Raw genomic sequence first — 21782 nt, 5'->3', positions numbered from 1 at the left:
AGTGTGATATTAGTTTCAGGTGTACAATTTAGTGATTCTGGACTTCCATACATCACCCTGTGCTCATCATGACAAATGCACTTTAATCCCCATCACCTATTTCACCCATCCTCCCAACCAACTCCCTTCTGTTTACCATCAGTTTGTTATCTATAATTAAGAATCTGTTTCTTTCTCTCTCTCTTATTCTTTCCCCTTTGCTTGTTTGCTTTGTTTCTTAAATTCCACATATGAGTGAAATCACATGGTATTTGTCTCTCTCTAATGTCACTTAGCATAATATACTCTAGCTCTATCCACTTCTTTTTTTTTTTTAAGATTTTATTTATTTATTCATGAGAGACACAGAGAGAGAGAGAGGCAGAGACACAGGCAGAGGGAGAAGCAGGCTCCATGCAGGGAGCCTTACATGGGACTTGATCCTCGGTCTGCAGGATCACACCCTGGGCTGAAGGCAGCGCTAAACTGCTGAGCCACCTGGGCTGCCCTAGCTCTATCCACTTCATTGCTAATAACAAGATTTCATTCTTTTTTAGGCTAAGTTATACTCCATTTATATATATTTATATCTAGATATGTTACATCTTTTCTTTTTTAAAAAAGATTTTATTTATTTATTTGAGAGAGAGAAAAAGAGAACATGGCTGGGGGGAGGGGCAAAAGAAGAGGCATAGGGACAAGCAGACTCCCTGCTGAGCACAAAGCCATTTGTGGGACTCCATCCCAGGATGCTTGACCAACTGAGCCACCCTGGCACTCCTACACTACATCTTCTTTATCCATTCATCAGTTGATGAAGTTTTGGGCTCTTTCCATAATTTGGCTATTGTTGATAATGCTGCTATGAACATTGAGGTGCATGTATTCCTTTGAATTTGTATTTTTGTATTCTTTGGGTAAATACCTAGTAGTGTAATTGCTGGATCGTAGGGTAGTTCTATTTTTGACTTTTTGAGGAACCTCCATAGTATTTTCCAGAGTGGCTGCACCAGTTTGCATTCCCACCAATAGTATAAGAGGGTTCTCCTTTCTCTGTATTCTCACCAACACCTGTTGTTTCCTGTGTTGTTAATTTTAGCCATTCTGACAGGTGTGAGGTGGTATCTCATTGTAATTTTGATTTGTATTTCCCTGATGATGAGTGATATTGAGCATTTTTTCATGTGTTTGTTAGCCATCTGCATGTCTTCTTTGGAAAAATGTCTATTTATGTCTTCTGCCCATTTCTTAACTGGATTATTTGTTTTTTGGGTATTGAGTTTGATAAGTTCTTTTTAGATTTAGATGAATCAGGTGATACTGAGCCTCCTCCACCTTTGCTACAAGAGTGACCATATGATACAGGTCTGGTCAATGATTCCCATATGACAACCATGTAGTCCAGTATATGCCAATAAAAATGAACCGCAGAGCTTTTTGGGGTACTACTGGGGAAGAATCACTCTTTACATATTCTGATTCCTGAATATAGGATATAGGCTCAGCAGCTCTTATGGACATTTCTGCCACAGCATGGAGAAGATTACCTAAAACTGAAAATTACACAGAAAGGAACAGGGCTGAAAGGCAGAAACAGTTATTGAGCTGTTATTGAGTTGTTGGATTCATTTGTGCCTGAAGCCAGCTGTCGTCTGGTCTTGACAGTTATATAAATCTATAAATACTATTGCAGCCTCTTCCCCAAAAAGTCTTGACTAATATATTTATCTAGAAGCTCAATCTCATAATATAAAGTGTATTTCATAAAATATCAGCCCAGGGACTTATGTTCAATTTATTCATCAATTCAATCATGTGTGCCCTCATTCCTTCCATATGAGATTTGATATGACTTAAAAATAATCACCCATGCAGTTTTTTAAGATGGTTAAGCAAAACTGAAATAAAGAAGTAAGAACAGGAGAAGAAGAATATGAACTAGCAGGCCACAGGACCTTGACCAATGCCACGTATTTCACCAAAATATTTTGAGGATAGAAAGTTTGTTATTTGATTCAGGCTTAAATGAGAAAAAATTGCAGGTAGGAAGAAAATAATATAATTATTTTACTTGTTGATGAAAGGTAAAATGATAAAATAACAGTGTAGTAAAATATGAGTACTTGTTGGAACAATCATTGTTAAATACATGGTTTATCTGGGATCTAAAAGCTACTCTCTCTCTGTTAAGTAGATCTTTCTTTATAAGTCTTCAAAAACAAGACCGATTCTAACCTGTGTCACATATTGAGTTATGGAACTACCAGGGAGAGGAATAGCTAGGATTATTTCTATTGAGTTCTAATATCCAATATCTGATTCCCTTTGTATACCTAGATCATAGGTTCAAAGCAGTTGTAAAGGCATGTAATGGTAAAAACAAATTGTATATTAACACATATATTTTAAAGCAGAGAAGTATTCACCAATAGCACATGCCTACATGTACAACTACCACCAAAAACATTCATCTTGTATATGTTTAGAACCATTAGCTCAGGAACAAAATAATGCAAGGATCACCTTGCCATTGTGTCTTGACTTTTTTTTTTAAAGATTTTATTTATTCATGAGACACAGATAGAGAGAGAGGCAGAGACATAGGCAGAGAGAGAAGCAGGCTCCACGCAGGGAGCCCGACACGGGACTCGATCTCAGGTCTCCAGGATCACACCCCCGGCCGAAGGCAGGCGCTAAACTGCTGAGCCACCCAGGGATCCCCTGTGTCTTGACTAAGTTCAGACTTTATCATGGGGTACCATAGTAAATTAAATTCATCACTTGAGCTATTATCTATCCTTCCTAGTTTGGTTGCTAACATGTACCTGTGAACCTGTTATCACTGTAGAGTAAGTTGGCTTGCTCCTCATCTTCACATTTGAAATAATTCATCTTCCAGTTACAAGTAAGAAGTTCACCTACAAAATATACATTTCGTTACATAGACAATTTAATTTCACTTTCATAATGTCTTTGTTCTAGAGTATAAATGCAAGGAGGATTAAATGAGGAGTTACCTGACCATGACTTTCCTTCTATTTTTTGGGACTTTTCACAGGATGGATCTTTCTGAATTTCCTTTTTTGTAGTTTCTAGAAGGTACAAAAGAAAATGGCTACTACAAACTGGAATTTAAAAAAAAACTTGCAAGGAAAAAAAGAAAATGCCTATGAATTGGACATTATAAATTCTATGATATATTCCTAAGTTAATGAATGAGAAAAATGACTTGCAATAGAACACCAAAAACTTTCTATCAGGTTATTTCCGATATATGTTATATCACATTCAATCACAATGATATCACTTAGTAACTTTAGTTGTTGAGAGCAGCTCTATGACAAAAACTATTTGTGGTATCCAAATTTGGGCACTCAATATGAGGGCTACATTTCCTAGCCTCTGTCATAGATAGATGTCAACAAATGCCTAAATTGTAACCAATTGTAAGCAAGTGATGTAATGCCTACCTGTTCTCCTTAACCTTCTGGTCAGAATATGGACATGGTAGTGAGCTATCCAGGACTATGTAGTAAGAGGAGACACAAGATAGGACTTAAGCCACTGCTGATTTCATGAGACTGAGCTGTCATATAAGTTTTGACATTTGTATTAGAAGGAAAGAAACTCCTATATTGTTTGGACATTGCTATTTTGTTTTATTATTATTTTTTAGACACTGTTATTTTGTTTTTTTGTTTTGTTTTGTTTTTGTTTTGTTTTTGTTCTTTTTTTTAGACACTGTCATTTTGGATCACTGTTACAGTCAATGAAATTAAGTCCTTACTAATAAATAACATCTATTTATTAGTAAATAGTTGTGAATTTACTATTAATTTACTATTGTGAAGTTGCTATATTCACAATTTTTCTAGTTGCATCCCCACTATATAAGGAGAGCCAAAAATTAATAGCCCTGTTTTATGGAGAGATAAACACAATGCTGATAAAATGATATATTTCAAATTAGTTAATGTAGAATCTAGAACACAAGTTACTCATGTCCTAGGAGTTTTGAATAAGGATTTTCTTTGGGACTGTGGGACTCTAAAATTAAAGAACAGAACTTTAAAAATTTTATGCCTAACTGAGGTCTTAAGTGGTATTGAGACTGGCTCTCTAAGAAGTTAAAAATTTTCAGCAAAAAGGCATATATTGGCATAGGTAATTCAGAGTAAAAGTATTCTGCAGAACAAATACTTGAAGTGCAGGGTTTCTTTTAAAAAATATTTTATTTAGGGATCCCTGGGTGGCGCAGCGGTTTGGTGCCTGCCTTTGGCCCAGGGTGCGATCCTGGAGACCTGGGATCGAATCCCACATTGGGCTCCCGGTGCATGGAGCCTGCTTCTCCCTCTGCCTGTGTCTCTGCCTCTCTCTCTGTGACTATCATAAAAAAAAAATTAAAGAAAAATTTTAAAAATATTTTATTTAGGGGGATCTCTGGGTGGCGCAGTGGTTTGGCGCCTGCCTTTGGCCCAGGGCGCGATCCTGGAGACTCGGGATCGAGTCCCATGTTGGGTTCCCGGTGCATGAAGTCCGCTTCTCCCTCTGCCTGTGTCTCTGCCTCTGTGTGTGTGTGTGTATGTGTGTGACTATCGTAGATAAATAATATATATATATATATATATATATATATATATTTTACTTATGTATTCATGAGAAAAAGAGACAGAGGCAGAGACAGCCAAGACAGGAGGAGGGAGAAGCAGGCTCCCTGCAAGGATCTTGATAGGAAGCTCAATCTCAGGACCCTAGGATCAGGAACCTGAGCCAAAGGCAAACACTCAACCACGGAGCCATCCAGGCGTCCCTGTTTTTTGTTTTTGTTTTTGTTTTTGTTTTTGTTTTGTTTTGTCTTAAATATAACTTTCAGAAACTCTTCTAGAATATATATCTTTTTAAAAATATTTTATTTATTTATTCATAGAGACACAGAGAGAGAGAGAGAGGCAGAGACACAGGCAGAGGGAGAAGCAGGCGCCACACTGGGAGCCCGACATGGGACTCGATCCCGGGTGTCCGGAATCATGCCCTGGACCAAAGGCGGCGCTAAACCACTGAGCCACCCGGGCTGCCCTAGAATATATATCTTATTTAAAAAGTGGAAGATCCATTTTATAGTTAAAACGAAAGGGTTTCTGGGAGATGTGGTATATATATATATATGTATATACACACACAACAGACTATGTTACACAGCCATCAGAAAAATGAAATCTCCATTTGCAATGACATGGATGGAACTAGAGGATATTATGCTAAGTGAAATAAGTCAATAAGAGAAAGCCAATTATCATATGATCTTATGCATATGTGGAATTTAAGAAACAAAACAGAGGATCATAGGAGAAAAGAGGAAAAAATAAAACAAGACAAAATCAGAGAGGGAGACAAACCCTAAGAGACTTAATCATAGGAAACAAACTGAGGGTCACTGGAGGGGAGGGTGATGAGGGGATGGGGTAACTGGATGATGGACATGAATAGGGCATGTGATATAATGAGCACTGGGTGTTATACAAGACTGATGAATCACTGGCCTCTACCTCTGAAACCAATAATACATTATATGTTGATTAATTGAATTTAAATAAAATTTAAAAAGAAAAAAAGAAAGAGGAAGAGAGAAAGGAAGGAAGGAAGGAAGGAAGGAAGGAAGGAAGGAAGGAAGGGAGAAAGGAAGGAAGAAAGAAAGAAAGAAACCACGCGGAGCTTCCAAGGCACCTGGGTGGCTCAGTTGGCTAAGCAACCAACTTTTGATTTTGGCTCAGGTCATGATCTCACAGTCCTGGTATTGGACCAGTGTCAGGCTCCGTGCTCAACACAATCTGCTTGTCCCTGTCCTTCTGTTCCTCTTCCCTTTCTCTCTCTGTCTCTTCCTATCTCTCTAATAAATAAAATCTTAAAACAAACAAACAAACAAACAAACAAAGGGGCTTCTACTGCCTTTTCAGGAATTCAGTGAAATTTTCTATATGTAACATTACCAGATTTCTTCCTTATGAACGGGCTTCCTGTACAAAAGGAATTCTAGGTAAATTGACAATAGAAACATTCTGGTTTGCATTTAATTGTTCAAGGCCTAGACACATGTTGAACAGCAAAATATCTAAGGTTTGAATGATCTGATATGCCAGAAAAGATCCCAACTGGAATGCATACTTTCTGAAAAGACTTTTACAATCACTCCACAAAGCATGGAGGCAATGTCATAGATTGAACTGTGTTACCTGAAAGATGATCTTTTCTTCGTGATGTTGAGACTTCTTCTTGCAGCTCAGAACTCACAAATAGTTCTTTTTCATAGGTTTGTTCCTGAGTCCTCTCTTTCTGTGGGGAGATTTCAGTGTACTCAAAGGAAGTAGCATTCCTAAATATTTTACTTTCTCTGAAAATACTATCTCTTCCTGATTGTAAGGTTGAATCCTGTTGTCTTTCTGGGAATATCTCTCTGGATGGCTCTTGTTCTGCAGTTGACCCTTTGAGTGGTTCTTGTTCTATTACTGACTGTCTGCGTGATCCTTGTTCTGAGGTTGACCCTCTGTGTGGTCCTTGTTCTGTGTCTGACCGTTTGTGTTGTCCTTGTGCTGCTATTGATTCTCTGTAGAGTCCTTGTTCTGCAGTTGTTCCCATGTTGACTCCTTGTTCTGAAGAAGACATGCTTTGTGGTGGCTCTTGTTCTATTACTGAGTCACTATGTAGTCTTTGTTCTATTATTAACTCTCTACTTGATCCCTGTTCTGGAGTTGACCCTGTGTGGGTTTCTTGTTCTGTTACTGAGTCTTTGTCTAGTTCTTTTTCTCCAGTTAACTCTCTGCCTTGTTCTTGTTCCTTGCTTAAAATTCTGTTTCGTTCTTGTTCTGCAGTTGTCCCTCTCTGCTGTTCTGGTAGTGTTGATTCACTATGTTCATCATGATAATGTTGATCTTCTGGAGTTTCTAACAATTTGCTTTGGGTTTTGCTAGCATATTTTTCAGAAAGTTGTGCATTCATCTCTAAGAGCACTTTGTCAAAGTCTTCATAAATATGTTTCTGATTATCCATGTCTCCCCAGAACTCAGGCAAATCTATCTCTTCAAATTCAATGAATGGCCCTAATGCAGAAAACAAAATATTTCCCTAAATAATTGATATTATAATACAGAATCAGAGCTAGTAAACTAATGTAAAACAGCATTGATCACGGTAATTGTAGCATAGGCCTATTGCTTTAAATAAATAAAACTTACCTTTCCCTACAACACAATAAAAGCAAAAAGATATTCAAAGGAACATAAAAGATACTTACTATTGTAAGTTAGAAATCATCCCTTCCTAAAAGGTATGGTATGGAATTGAGCATAATTCTTCCTTTTTTTAAAAAAAGATTTTATTTATTTATTCATGAGAAACACACAGAGAGAGGTAGAGAAGCAGGTTCCCTGCAGGCAGCCTGATATAGGATTCTATCCCAGGATCCGGGATCACAACCTAGGCCAAAGGCAGATGCTCAACCACTGAGCCACCCAGGCGCTCTGATTCTTCCTTTTCTGCTTGGAGAGTTGCTTAGGCTGCCAAGACAATAAAACTTATCTTCTACTTTTGGTCCTCCAACAAAAAGTATAGCATAGGGATGAGGAAGAGGACACACGTCTTCCACCTCAAATACCTTTTCAATATCTACAATATCAAAATAAAAGCAAGTCTCTATCATTCCCTGGGTTATGTTTTTCTAATATTCCTTTTCTCTCCCTTCCTTAATCTCTCCCTTTCTTTCTTCTTTATGCCTCAATTCTTTTCCTCCACAATTTATGTGAACACCTAATTCAGAATTCTAGGGGAAGATTGCACAGCATTTACCAGAATCCCACTTAAAAAATAACAACAATAACAAAACGACCCTGGTGTCCAGGACTACTCTCTGTAGTGGGACTCATGAAACAAGACCATCCCCTTCCCTCCCCAAACACTTAGTTGTTAAGCTCTAAAAGTGTGATTCCCACAATTTTCAGGAATAATCTGTATCACTCATAGATTTTTAAGTATCTATTTTCACACAGATCTAAAATATTGACATTCTTCAGAAAACCCATCCTTCAAAGACTGTTTTTTAAAGATTTTATTTATTTATTCATGAAAGACACGCAGAGAGAGGCAGAGACATAGGCAGAGGGAGAGGCAGGCTCCCTACTGGGAGCCTGATGTGGGACCCAGTCCCAGGACCTTGGGATCACAACCTGAGCCAAAAAGGCAGACGCCCAGCCACTGAGCAACCCAGGTGTCACTCAAAGACTTTCTTTTTAAAAAATAAAAAATGGCTGGGCAGCCTGGGTGGCTTAGTGGTTTAGCACCGCCTTCGGCCTAGGGTGTGATCCTGGAGACCCAGGATCGAGTCCCACGTCAGGCTCCCTGCATGGAGCCTGCTTCTCCCTCTGCCTGTGTTTCTGCCTCTCTCTGTCTCTGTGTTTCTCATGAATAAATAAATAAAATCTTTAAAAAAAAGGGGGGGGGCACCTGGGTCGCTCAGTTGGTTCAATATCTGGCCCTTGATTTTGGCTCAGGTCATGATCTCAGGGTTGTGAGATCAAGCTCCACATCACACTCTATGCTAGGCATGGAGCCTGCTTAAGATTCTCTCTCTCACCTGGGTGGCTCAATTGTTAAACATCTGCCTTTGGCTCAGGTCATGATCCCAGAGTCCTGGGATCCAGTCCTGCATCAGGTGCCCTGCAGGGAGACTGCTTCTCCCTCTGACTGTCTCTGCCTCTCTCTCTGTGTCTCTTATGAATAAATAAATAAAAGATTTTTTAAAAAAGAGATTCTCCCTCTTTCTCCCTCTCTCTCTCCCCACCCCCCCTACTTTCTCCCCCTTCAAAAAAATAAATATAAAAACAAAACCCATAATCCTACTTGTTTTGGAAGCAATAAAAGAAAGATTTTTACTGTATAATTTCAGTAAAGGCATACAAGTAAAAATACTTGGGAAAAGGAATTATTCTTTTTAGAAATTTTAGAATTCTAAGTTGAACATTAAAACTGGAATTACCATTACCAACTTAATTTCCAAAACATTCAGATTTCACTCAAGCACCTCTTAATTCAAATGAACCTAAAATTGAGTTCTAACTTGACAACTTTTAGTATTGCACTATAGTGAAAAATACATCTAATTGTGGTGAATGAACAGCTAGATTAGCTACTATGATCTAATTAGGGAGATGTCATGTGAAAGGATTCCGTGGGAATACTTTTAGTATATGAATGTACTATGTCATTCCAGCTTGAGCATACTCCCTTTGTGTTTTTTTTTTTTAATTTTATTTATTTATCCATGAGAGACACAGAGACAGAAAGAGAGAGAGAGGCAGAGACATAGGCAGATGGAGAAGCAGGCTCCATGCAGGTAGCCTGAGGTGGGACTCTATCCCAGGACTGCAGGATTACATGCTGGGTGGAAGGCAGGCGCTAAACCTCTGAGCCACCCGGGGATCCCCAAGCATACTCCCTTTGAACAGCACTTACATTGTCTTGGGTTTCGTAGCAAACTTCTAAGCATTTTTGAACTTTGGTCATAGAATGTTTCCAACAAAGCCAATGTCCTCTGCCGATCCAAAAATCCTACCTAAGCAGAAAGTTTGCAATTAGTTGATACAGGAGATTTGAGATTTTTATGTAAATGAAATACAGTTTCTTGAAGCTTTTATCATCACTACTACTACCATAATTATGTAAATAAAAGTTGCAGAGTCAAAATCAGGAAAGTGTATCTTGTCTTTAGGCTTATACTCTACTTCTCTATCTTGTGACATGTCAAAATACCTTGCACTTAATAGATGCTTTACAGTAGTTACTGATTTAATAGCTAAATCCAATGTGTAATACTCAGTTCTTATTTAATGTGATCTGAGTATGACATTTGAAACAACGGCTCTCTAGTTGTTTTTTGCATAATTTTTGAGAAATATTTTAACCACAGAAAAATAGAGAAAATTATAAAACTAATGTTTGTATTCCCAGCACCCAGAAATGATTATTAATATTTTGTTTATGTACTTTAAAAACATATAATTGATATCATAGCACATGTGTACTTTTTACTTTTTTATTTATTTTTAAAGATTTTACTTATGTATTCATAGAGATGCAGAGAGAGAGAGAGGCAGAGACACAGGCAGAGGGAGAAGCAGGCTCCATGCAGAGAGCCTGACGTGGGACTTGATCCAGGGTCTCCAGATCACACCCTAGGCTGCAGGCGGCGCTAAACCGCTGCGCCACCGGGGCTGCCCACATGTGTGCTTTTTAAAATTGCTTTTATTTACCAAACATTGAGGTCAATTCATGTATGTAAAGAAATAGATTTTATTCCTTTTAGCTGCTGTATGGTATGCTATAATATGAAAACACTGTAATTAAAAAATATTTAGATTTATTTATTTATTTGAGAGAGAGAGAGAGAGAGAGGAGGGACAGAGGGAGAGAGAGAGAATCCTCAAGCCAGACTCACTGCCCAATGCGGAGTGTGGTCCCAGGACTCTGAGAACATAACCTGACTGGAAATCAAGAGTTGGCCACTAACCCAACTGAACCACCCAAGTGTCCCCAAAACACTGTATTTTTTTAAAATTCATTTATTGATGGGCATTTAGATTATTTCCAGTGTTTAGATACCAAAATAATGCTGCAGTGGATATCCTTATACACATCTCCTTGCATACATGTATAAACATTTCCCTAGGGTAAGTAATTAAAAGTGTTAATTAATAGATTGTACACTATCAACATTTTCAGCTATAGTGGATATTGTCAAGTTGCTCCACAAAATACCTATACCAATTTACTTCTCACCATTGCTGAATGAGAATATTATTTCTCCATATCATGACAATACTTGATATTGTTTGAATTCATAATTCTTTTCCAATCTGATGGATAAAAAATGGTATCTAGTTATTTTAATTTGCATTTCCTTAACTATTAGTGAAATTAAATATATTTTCATATGTTTATCTGTATTTGGGTTTCCTCACCTATGGAAGGCTTTTTTATGTCCTTTCTTCAGTTGGGAATAGTTGTCTATTTCTTAATAATTCATAAATTTGTGATAATGATTATTCTGTTATCTATATAGCAAATATCCTTTCCCAGTTTAATCACTTATTTTTAAATTTAACTTTTGGTAAGTTTAGGCATATTAATGTTTTTAATTTTGAGGTAGCCAAATGTGTTGAATATTTCTTACATGGTTTGTGCTTATCACAGGTATTCATTAAGAAATATTACCTATACCAAGGTCAAAAGACATGCTCTGTCTTCTATGGGTGCTTCTAAGACTTTTACAGTTTTGTTTTCCACATCCACGTTTTCGATAACACAGGACTTATTTTTGCTCATTATTGAGGCTCAAGTCTAATTTTAATTTTTTCCCAATTATCCCAACTTAGCATTTATTGATTAGTCTCTTCTCACTGATTTATTTGTTTTGTTTTAAGATTTTATTTATTTATTCATGAGAGACACACAGAGGCAGAGATGAGGCATAGGGAAATGAAGGCTCCCTGTGGGGAGCCTAATGTGGGCCAGGACCCCAGGATCATGACCTGAGCCAAAGGCTCAACCACTGAACCACCTAGGTGCCCTTCTCACCTATGCTACCTATGGTATACACTAAAGTCTCACATACCCATAAATCTGATTCCAGGCCCAATATTCTCTTAATATAGCTTTATTTTTAAAAACCAGAGAAATCCTCCCCAATTTGTTCTTTTTGTAATTACTTTTGGACCTTCACCTCCGTAGAGTTTTTAAAAAGTAAATCTTTTAAAAAAAATACAACATACATACAGAAAATTACACAGGTAATAAGTGAATGGTTTTATCACAGTATAATCATACACAGGAGGGGATCCCTGGGTGGCGCAGCGGTTTGGTGCCTGCCTTTGGCCCAGGGCGCGATCCTGGAGACCCGGGATCGAATCCCACATCGGGCTCCTGGTGCATGGAGCCTGCTTCTCCCTCTGCCTATGTCTCTGCCTCTCTCTCTCTATGTCTATCATGAATAAATAAATAAAATCTTAAAAAAAAATAAATTAAAATCATACACAGGAGCTGTTTCCCAAGGGAGAATAGTTAACATTAGTAGAGGGCATGATTTTCTCCCAAACTCAAGGAATCTACTCTGTAATTCTTCTAATGCAACTTGCTATAACATTCCAATTTGCCCCATACACTTCAAATACCGTAGGATCGTCTAGGTGATAAGGTATAAGGTAAAGAAGGTTTTTTGTGCTGCAGCCCCACAAATCTCACAAAGCCTTTTCTTTCTACAAAGCTCTGGGACTTACTCTAGCAGCTGACAGCTCAATTAGTGTATAAGAGCAGCACATGAAAGTATAAGTTGTTCCTAAGCTGTAAAAAGGTCCAATAAACATTGTGACTCTTTCTTTGTGGCAGGTGGCACATTTGCCTCATATTTGAGATATTCTATCATGCTTCAGACTATTGAACCGCTAAAACTTTTATTAAGGTAGTAAACCCTGATTTTATGTGGTTTTTATCTTTGACCCTCTGACACATATGGGCTGTACTGAGGCATCTAATGCTACTTTATGCTCAGCTGGTCCAATCACCATGATGGAAATAGTTGAGGTAGTAGATCTGACATTTCTGTGAAATGTCTGCATACTAGATTATAATAGAGAGAAAGAAGCCTGCCTTAGTGCTATGGTAGGGCAGTAAAAGTACAGTTTTGACAGGTGAAGTCAAATTTCTGTTTGTCTTGTAAATTGCTCTGAAGAAAATAGTATTTGACAAACCAATAGTTGTAAATGAGGAGGCTATGTCAATTTGATTTAATAAAGATTCCACATGGTGAATAACAACTACAAATGGAGTCACAATAACCTACAAACATTCTTTAAGATTTATCTTCTGCAGTGGTGTCTGGTGGTCGGGTTGGTTGAGCATCTGCCTTCTGTTCAGGTCATGATCCCGGTGTCCTGGGGATCCTGGGATCAGCTCTGCATCAGGCTCCCTGCTCCACCAGGGGCCTGCCACTCCCTCATCCTCTCTCTCTGCTGCTGCTCCCTCAACTTGTGCTCTCTCTCTCTGTCCAAATAATAATAAAATCTTTTTAAAAAAATATCTTCTGTATAAGCAAAACAGAAGAATTAGACAAGAATGTAATAGGGTTACTTCTTCTGAATCCTTCACATCATTCATATATTTTTATATCTAATTTCTGTAGAATTGTTTTGTTTTTCCTTTTGATTGATTGACTGATTGATTTTTACCATTCTGGCAGAGAAAGTTCACGAGTTTCTATTTGTTCCTTCCTACCATGATAGCCTTCAGCCCCCAATTTGTGAGGATGCTGCTAGTTGCTGAGTATGAGTATTCCAATTATACATTCAGGAACAGAAATAAACATAGCTAAATACACAGGTTAATTGGGGGGCCAAAATAGCATTTATTACCTGACATCCATAAACTCTAATTTTATTAAAAAATTTTTTTTTATTTTCTAAACAATTTTATTGATAAACTCTAATTTTAACCAATGGCCCACTGGGGCATTTTGAGATCCTAGGGATTAATATTAACTTGAAGTCAGTGTCTGGTAATCTCAGAAAATCTTGGATATTGCCCTTTTTCCAATGAACTTCACCCTAGTAAATGGCTACAGATCTTTTGAGGAACTCCTGGAGTAAGATCTACTGTACATGCTTGAGGTGGTCTTATAGGATTCTTCCTCAAGAGAGCCGGCTTCCTTTTCTGAATCAAAGAATTCTGTATGTGTAAATTGGCTTAAGTCTAGAAACTAGATAAGAAGCCAAGATTTTCCATTGAGGTGTCTCAATTCACATTTCTGGCCCCATAGTTAGAGCTTTTCTATAACTAACTCTAAAAATAATTTAGTAGACATCCTATCTATTTAATTTCTGGGGAAACCATGATCATCAGAGAAAAGCCATGTGGGTCAAAATTTTCAGATAACCACTTTAATTCTTGCTGTTCGTTGTTGTATTTCCAATTATACAATCAGTAAGTAGGTAAATAATGTAGTGTGAGCCCTAAGCAAAATGAGCCCATTATAATATGAACTTTGACCTTAGGCATTGGGTCAAAATACCGTTTATCTGTGTTATCTATAAGTACTGACTTTCACCAGTAGACCTTGTATCTGGCAGTTAAATACCATGTCTTCTATTACTCTGGTTTCCCATAATTTCAATGGCAATATTTACTACCATCATTTTCAGTCTACAGAAGACAGTTGCCAAAGAGCTTTTTAGAGATGCTAATACTCCCCTCATTAATGTATTTCTTAAGAAAGTGTCATCTGGGCCCTCTGGGAGGATATGGTAAAGGTGCATAATAGCAGGATACATAAGAGAATCAACTTTAACAATCTTATAAGCCTTTGGATTTCTTCCTCTATAGTATGCCAAGAAGATTCTAGCATTGCAATCTCATTGAATGTAGGCCATATTTGGGTCAAGGTTTCAGTTAACCTGTCAAGGGAACTGTTAAAACCATTCTCAGATACTCAGAATATTACTGCTAATTAAATCTTCTAAGTATAACAATATTGACAAGTTTGATCCAATCCTTCTTAGCCTAAAGGTTTTATAATCAATCCCCACACATATCCTCCAGATTTTTGCTGTGATGAATGAGCAAAAACTTGCTATTTTCTTGGAGTACCAACAATCACTCTCAGTACAGATTTGACTAGTCCTGATGGGACATGAGATCTGACTCCAATTTTGGGTCTAAAGGCAATGAATGCTAAATAGGGGGACCTTAAGGAAAATAGACACACCCCTGCAAGCTAATTACCTTAAGTGAAGTTATTATAGGGACTCTAAGGAAATAAAGGCTAATATTCTCAAATAGAAGAGAAGAGATTGCTTCTGCTGCCAAGGGAGGCTTAGAGAGATTTGTAGCTCAAGTCTTAGTTTCCATCCAAATGTAAACATTCCAAGTCTTGGGGTTCCTCTATTTTCCAAGGAGCATGCTAACTTTCACATAAGAGACTTGGCAACTGTATGAATTCAATTTACATTTTAATCTTGTCACATTAAATTTGGGGCTGATTTTTCATCCACATCTGCCCTGAATCTACAAGAAATAGATATTCCTTCAAAGTCATCATGAAAATTTTCTGGTTTTCTGACTGCAATTTGTGCTGAGAATTTAAAGCCCTGAGCTTGGTTTTACTTTCTACAACTTCTCAAATGCAGTGAAAGGAAGCCCATCCACTGACAGTCCTTGTAGTCAACACTTTGTAATTGTGGTTTAATGCAGCAGCCATTTGTTCTCTTACAGCCCTTCCTATAAGGGCAGTGCATTCTAAACAACCACAGTGCTAATTTTAAAAACTTTTTCATTGAGGGATAATAAATATGTAAAAGGTGGTCTTGATCTTAGGGTCATGAGTTCAAGCCTGAGTTGGGCTCCATGTTGGGTGGGAGCATACTTAAAAAAGAAACTAATAGGGTGTGCATATCCCAAGTGTTTAGCTCAATGAATGTTTCCCTGTCTATACTCTGTATAAATACCACTCAGGTAAAGAGATAGAACATTTTCATCATTTCCCAAAGGGTCCCTCATGGTTTCTCTTAGACAATAATTTCTCCAAAGGTAACAATAGTTTTCCTATTTTAAAATTTAATGTAGATGAAATTATATAGTATATGCCCTTTTGTACATTTTTTTGTTCAACATTATATCTGTGAATGTTATTCATGTTTCATTTGTCTGTAATTTATTTTTCATCGCTACATAATATTGTAGTGCATTAATATATAAAAACTTTAAATAAGTTTTTATTTATATTATTATATTATTTATTTATTATATTGTTTATTTTATTTATCTTTCCATTGTTGATATACATTTGTATTCTTTTTAGTTTTTGATTTTATAAATAATGCTATGAACATTCTTATTGTTTTGTTTTTAAAGATTTTATTTATTCATGAGGGACACAGAGAGAGGCATAGACACAGGCAGAGGGAGAAGCAGGCTCCCCGCAGAGAGCCCAATGTGAGAAGTGATCCCCAGACCCCAGGGATCATGCCCTGAGCTGAAGGCAGACGCTCAACCGCTGAGCTACCCAGGTGTCCCCATTCTTGTTTTTTATTGACCCCAGTGATAATTTGGATAATTTACATCCAATAAAATGAGCCAATTTTAAGTGTAGAATTCAAAGAGTTGTGACAATATATACATGCATGTAACTACCACCACAATGAAGACATAGATTTTTTCATTAAATCAAGAAGTTCCCTTGTGCCCCTTTGTAACCAGTCCCCTCTATTCATGGCCCCAGAAAACTATCTTTCTGCTTTCTACTGCTATAGATTACTTTTCCTTTTTCTAGATTGTCATATAAATTAAATTATGTAGTATGTATTTTTGTCTGCCTCCTTTCATTTAGTATAATATTTTTTAGATTCATCAATGTTATTATCAGTAGTTCATTTCCTTCAATTGCTGAGTAATATTCCACTGTATAGATATACTACAAAGTGTTTAGTTTATCTACAAGTTGATGGACACTTGGGTTATTTCTAGTTTGGAGTTGTGATTTAGACTGGTAAGAGCATTCACATACAAAAATTTGTATATACATATATTTAAATTTTCTAATTTTATTTCGTTTCTTCTTGGTAAATATTTAGAAGTGGTATTGCTGGCTGCTGGATCATATGGTAGGTATATGTTTAACTTTTTAGGAAACTGCCAAAATGTTTTCTAAAGTGGTTATTCCATTCCTATGAGCAGTGTATGAAAATTCTAGTTGTTCCATATCTTTGCCAATACTTGGCACTGTCAGTCTTTTTTTTTTTTTAATTTCAATATAGTTAACATAGTGTTATATTAGTTTCAGGTGTACAATAGAATAATTCAGCAATTCTATACATTACTCAGTGCTTATCATTAGTGATCCTTAATCTCTTCCACCTATACCTCCTCTCTGGTAATCATCTTATCTCTATAGATAAAATTCTGTTTTTTGTTTTGTCTCTTTTTTTCTTTATTCATTTGTTTTGTTTCTTAAACTCTACATATGAGTGAGACCATATGGTATTTGTCTTCCTCTGACTAACTTACTTCACTTAGTATTGAACTCTCTAGATCCAACTATGCTGTTGCAATTGGTAAGATTTCATTCCTTTTTATGGCTGAATAATATTCCATTGTGTGTGTGTGTGTATATATATATGTATATATATGTATATATATATACATATATATATATACATTCTTTATCCATTCATCTATCGATGGGTACTTGGGCTTCTCTCCATAATTTGGCTATTATAAATAATGCCGCAATAAGCATAGGGGTATGTATATTTTTTTGAATTAGTGTTTTTGTATTCTTTGGGTAAATACCCAGTAGTGGAATTACTGGATCATATGGTAATTCTATTTTAATTTTTTAAAAAGGTTTTACTTATTTATTCATGAGAGACACAAAGAGAGAGGGGGGCACAAGGCAGAGGGAGAAGCAGACTCCATGCAGGGAGCCCAACATGGGAATCGATCCCAGGTCTCCAGGATCACACCCTGGGCCGAAGGCGGCGATCACCTGGGCTGCTCCTATTTTAATTTTTTGAGGAACCTCCATATTGTTTTTCTCAGTGGTTGCTCCAGTTTGCATTCTCAGCAACAGTGCACAAGGGTTCCTTTTTCTCCACATCCTTGCTAACATTTGTTTCTTGTATTTTTTACTTTAGCCATTCTGAAAGGTATGAAGTAATACTGCATTGAGTTTTGATTTGCATTTCTCTGATGATGAGTGATGAGTGATGTTGAGCATTTTTTCATGTGTCTGTTGGCCATCTGAATGTCTTCTTTAGAGAAATGACTCTCATGTCTTTTGCCAAATTTTAATTGGATTATTTGGTTTTGGAGGTGTTGAGTTTTAGAAGTTCTTTATATATTTTGGATATTAACCCTTTGTTGGATATGTAATTTGCAAATATCTTCTCCCACTCAGTAGGCTGTCTTATAGTTTCATGAATTGTTTCCTTTGTTGTTCAGAAAAATTTATTTTGATGTAGTGCCAATAGTTTTTGTTTTTGTTTTCCCTTCCCTTAAAAAAACATTTCTAGAAAAATGTTGTTATGGCTGATGTCAGAGAAATCACTGCCTGTGCTCTCTTCTAGGATTTTTACGGTTTCAAGTCTCACATTTAGGTCTTTAATCCATTTTGAGTTTATTTTTGTGTATAGTGTAAGAAAGTGGTCCAGTTTTATTTTTGGGGTGTTTTTGTTTTGTTTTGTTTTGTTTTGTTTGCATGCAGCTGTCTAGTTTTCCCAGTACCACTTGTTAAAGCAGTTATCTTTTCTCCACTGTATATTCTTGCCTGCTTTGTTGAAAATTAATTGACCATATCAATGAGAGTTTATTTCTAGAGTTTCTATTCTATTCCATTGATCTGTGTGCCTATTTTTGTGCCAGTATCATTCTGTTTTGATTAATACAGCTTTATGTTGTATCTTAAAATCTGGGACTGTGATACCTCCAGTTTTGTTCTTCTTTTTCAAGTTTGCTTTCACTTTTGGAGCCTATTAGGGTTCCATACAAATTTTAAGATTATTTGTTCTAATTCTGTGAAAAATACTTAGTATTTTGATAGGGATTACATCAAATCTGTAGATTATTTTGGGTTGTACAGACATTTTAACAATATTGGTTTTTCCAGTCCTTGAGCATGAAATATCTTCCCATTTGTTTGTGTCATCTTCAATTTCTTTCATCAGTGTTTTATAAGCTTTCAGAGCACAGGTTTTTCATGTCCTTGGTAAGTTTATTCCCAGGTATTTTGTTATTTTTGGTGCAATTGTAAGTGGGATTGTTTTCTTAATTTCACCTTCTGCTACTTCATTGTTAGCGAACAGAAATGCAATGGATTTCAGTATATTGATTTTGTAGACCTTACTGAATTCATTCATCGGTTCTAGTAGTTTTTTGGTGTGGTATTTAGGATTTTCTATAGAAAGTAGCATGTCATCTGCAAATAGTGAAAGTTTTGCTTCTTGCCTACTGATTTGGATTCCTTTTATTTCTGTTAATTGTCTGATTGCTGTGGCTAGGACTTCCAATACTATGTTGAATAAAAGTGGTAAGAGTGGACATCCTTGTCTTTTTCCTGATCTCAGGAGAAAAGCTTTTAGTTTGAATAGTATGTTAGCTGTGGGTTTTTCATATATGGCCTATATTGAAGTATGTTCCCTCTAAATCTTCTTTGTTGAGGGTTTTTAATCATGAATGGATATTGTACTGGTATTGTCAGTCTTTTTAACTTTAGCTACTCTAGTGAGTATAATTTTTATCTCATTGTGGTTTTATTTTTTTTTTCATTGTGGTTTTAATTTGCATTTCTTTGATGACTAATGACATTGAACATATTTCCATGTATTCAACATACATATATTTTCTTTTCTGACATGAAAAGGCATAGGCATTTTTAATTGAATTGTTTCATTAAGTTATAGGAGTCCTTTATGGATTCTGGATGCAAATTTTTGTCATTAAATGTATTACAAATATTTTCTCCCAGTCTATAGCTTCCTTTTCATTTTTTAAAAAGATTTATTTCTTGATTTTAGAAAGAAGACACAAGCAGGGAGAGTGGCAGAGGGAGAGGGAGAGTCTCAAGATTTCACACTGAGCCCAGAGCTTGACATGGGGCTCAATCTCACAACTCTGAGATTATGACCTGAGCTGAAGTCAAGAGTTGGATGCTTAACCAACTGAGCCACCCAGGTGTCCCTCTTTTCATTTATTTAATAGTATCTTTCAAAAAATGGAATTTTTAAATTGGGTGTAGTCCATTTTATCAAATTTTCTTTTAAGTTTCATGCTTTCTTCTAGAAATTTGTGATTTTTACCTTAAACATTTAAGTCTAAAGTTTATTTCAAGCTTATTTTTATGTATGGTGGGAGGTAAAGTTTGAGGTACAATTATTTCCCCCTAGAATTGGTAGTCAGTTTTTCTAGCACATGTTTTCAAAAGATTATTCTAGGCACCACTCTTTGTTGAAAACAATTGCCTGTGCCCATGTGGTTTTATGTCTGACTCTATTTGGTTCCATTAATCTTTTTGTCTATCTTTATACCAATACTGTGCTGTCTTGTTTTCTGTAGATGTATATCAAATCCTTAAATCAGGTAGTGTAAATATTCCAATTTTGTTCTTTTTCAAAATTATTTTGGCTATCCTGCATCCTTTGAAGTTCCATATAAATTTTAAAATTAGTTCTGTCAATTTTAATAAATAAGCGTCACTTAGATTCCAAGTGAGATTTGGGTTGGAATTGTATTAAATGTATAGGTTGTTTTGGGAGCTAACAATATTTAGTCTTTTGATTCATGAATATGGCCTTTGAGAGAATTGAGAAATGCTCTCTCTGTTTAGTTTTTTTTTTCTATTTCCCTCAGTAGTGTTTTTTAGTTTTTAGTCTTTAGATATTGCATGTACTTTGTTCAATGTATCTCTAAGTATTTCATGTGTGTAATGTTAATGCCAATGGCATTTTAAAATTTCATCTTCCAATTGTTCATTGCTAATATATAGAAATACAATTGATCTTTGTGTATTGACTGTATGTCTTGAAGCCTTACTAAATCATATATATGTTCTAGTGAATTCAATTTTTATTTTTATTTATGTATTTATTTATTAAGATTTTATTTATTTATTCATGAGAGACACAAAGAGAGAGGCAGAGACACAGGTACAGGGAGAAGCAGGCTCCACGCAGGGAGCCCGACATGGGACTCAATCCCGGGTCTCCAGGATCATGCCTCGGGCTGAAGGCGGCACTAAACTGCTGAGCCACCCGGGATGCCCTCAATTTTTATTTTTAAAGATTCCTTAGTATTGGGGTGCCTGGGTGGCTCAGTTGGCTAAGCATCTGCCTTTGACATAGGTCACGAGCTCAAGATCCTGGGATCAGGCTGCAGATGGGGCTCCATACTAGGTGGGGAGTCTGCTTCTCCCTCTTCCTCTACCCCTAACCCTGCTCATGCACTCTCTCTGTCTGTCTCTCTCTCTCATAAATAAATAAATAAGCAAACAAATAAATAAAATCTTTAAAAAAATATTCCTTAGGATTTTATACATAGAAGATCATGAAATTCCCGAATAAACAAAGTTTTCTTTTTCTTTTTATGCCTTATTTCACTGGCTACTACTTCTAGCACAATGTTAAATAAAAGTGGACATCTTTGCCTAGTCCCAGACATAAGGAGGAAATCATTAAAAATTCACCATGAAGTATAACTGCAGGTTTTTCTTTTTTTTTCTTTCTTTTTTTCTTAAGATTTTATTTATTTATTCATGAGAGACAGAGAGAGAGAGAGAGAGAGGCAGAGACACATGCAGGGAGCCTGATGCAGGACTCAATCCCGGGACCCCAGGATCAGGCTCTGCACCAAAGGTGGGACTAAACCGCTGAGCCACCCCTACTGCCCTAACTGCAGGTTTCTCAGAGATGCTCTTTATGAGGTTGTAGAAATTCTATTTCTATTTGCTGAAATTTTTTTGTTTCTGTTTTTTAAATTTTTTTCTTTTTAAATTTATTTATTCATGATAGTCACAGAGAGAGAGAGAGAGAGAGGCAGAGACACAGGCAGAGGGAGAAGCAGGCTCCATGCACCGGGAGCCCGATGTGGGATTTGATCCCGAGTCTCCAGGATCGCGCCCTGGGCCAAAGGCAGGCGCCAAACCGCTGCGCCACCCAGGGATCCCTGTTTTTAAAATTTTGAATAGGTGTTGAATTTTGCCAGATAATCATACATCTTTG

The 21782-nt window shown here is 36.6% G+C and overlaps 1 protein-coding gene across 32 annotated transcripts in view; it reads right to left on the bottom strand.

Moving 5' to 3' along the window:
- Positions 1-21782, bottom strand: part of EFCAB5 (EF-hand calcium binding domain 5) — a 181311-nt gene that overhangs the window by 48958 nt on the left and 110571 nt on the right. For all 32 annotated transcript variants that reach the window (XR_005364730.1, XR_005364727.1, XR_005364726.1 and 29 more), the window contains 4 exons: positions 9481-9580; positions 6210-7073; positions 2997-3071; positions 2805-2897 (listed from right to left, as the gene is read on the bottom strand). Coding sequence is in view for 23 of the 32 variants with exons in the window: in XM_038548378.1 (XP_038404306.1) it covers positions 2805-2897; positions 2997-3071; positions 6210-7073; positions 9481-9580 (1132 nt within the window). In the remaining 9 variants the exon portion in view is untranslated. The remainder of the gene's footprint in view (positions 1-2804; positions 2898-2996; positions 3072-6209; positions 7074-9480; positions 9581-21782) is intronic.

This window comes from Canis lupus, chromosome 9 (genome assembly GCF_011100685.1).
Source record: "Canis lupus familiaris isolate Mischka breed German Shepherd chromosome 9, alternate assembly UU_Cfam_GSD_1.0, whole genome shotgun sequence".
NCBI classification, from domain to species: Eukaryota; Metazoa; Chordata; class Mammalia; order Carnivora; family Canidae; genus Canis; species Canis lupus.
The sequence above is the reverse complement of the archived record's forward strand: the minus strand, read 5'-3'. Positions and strand labels throughout refer to the sequence as shown.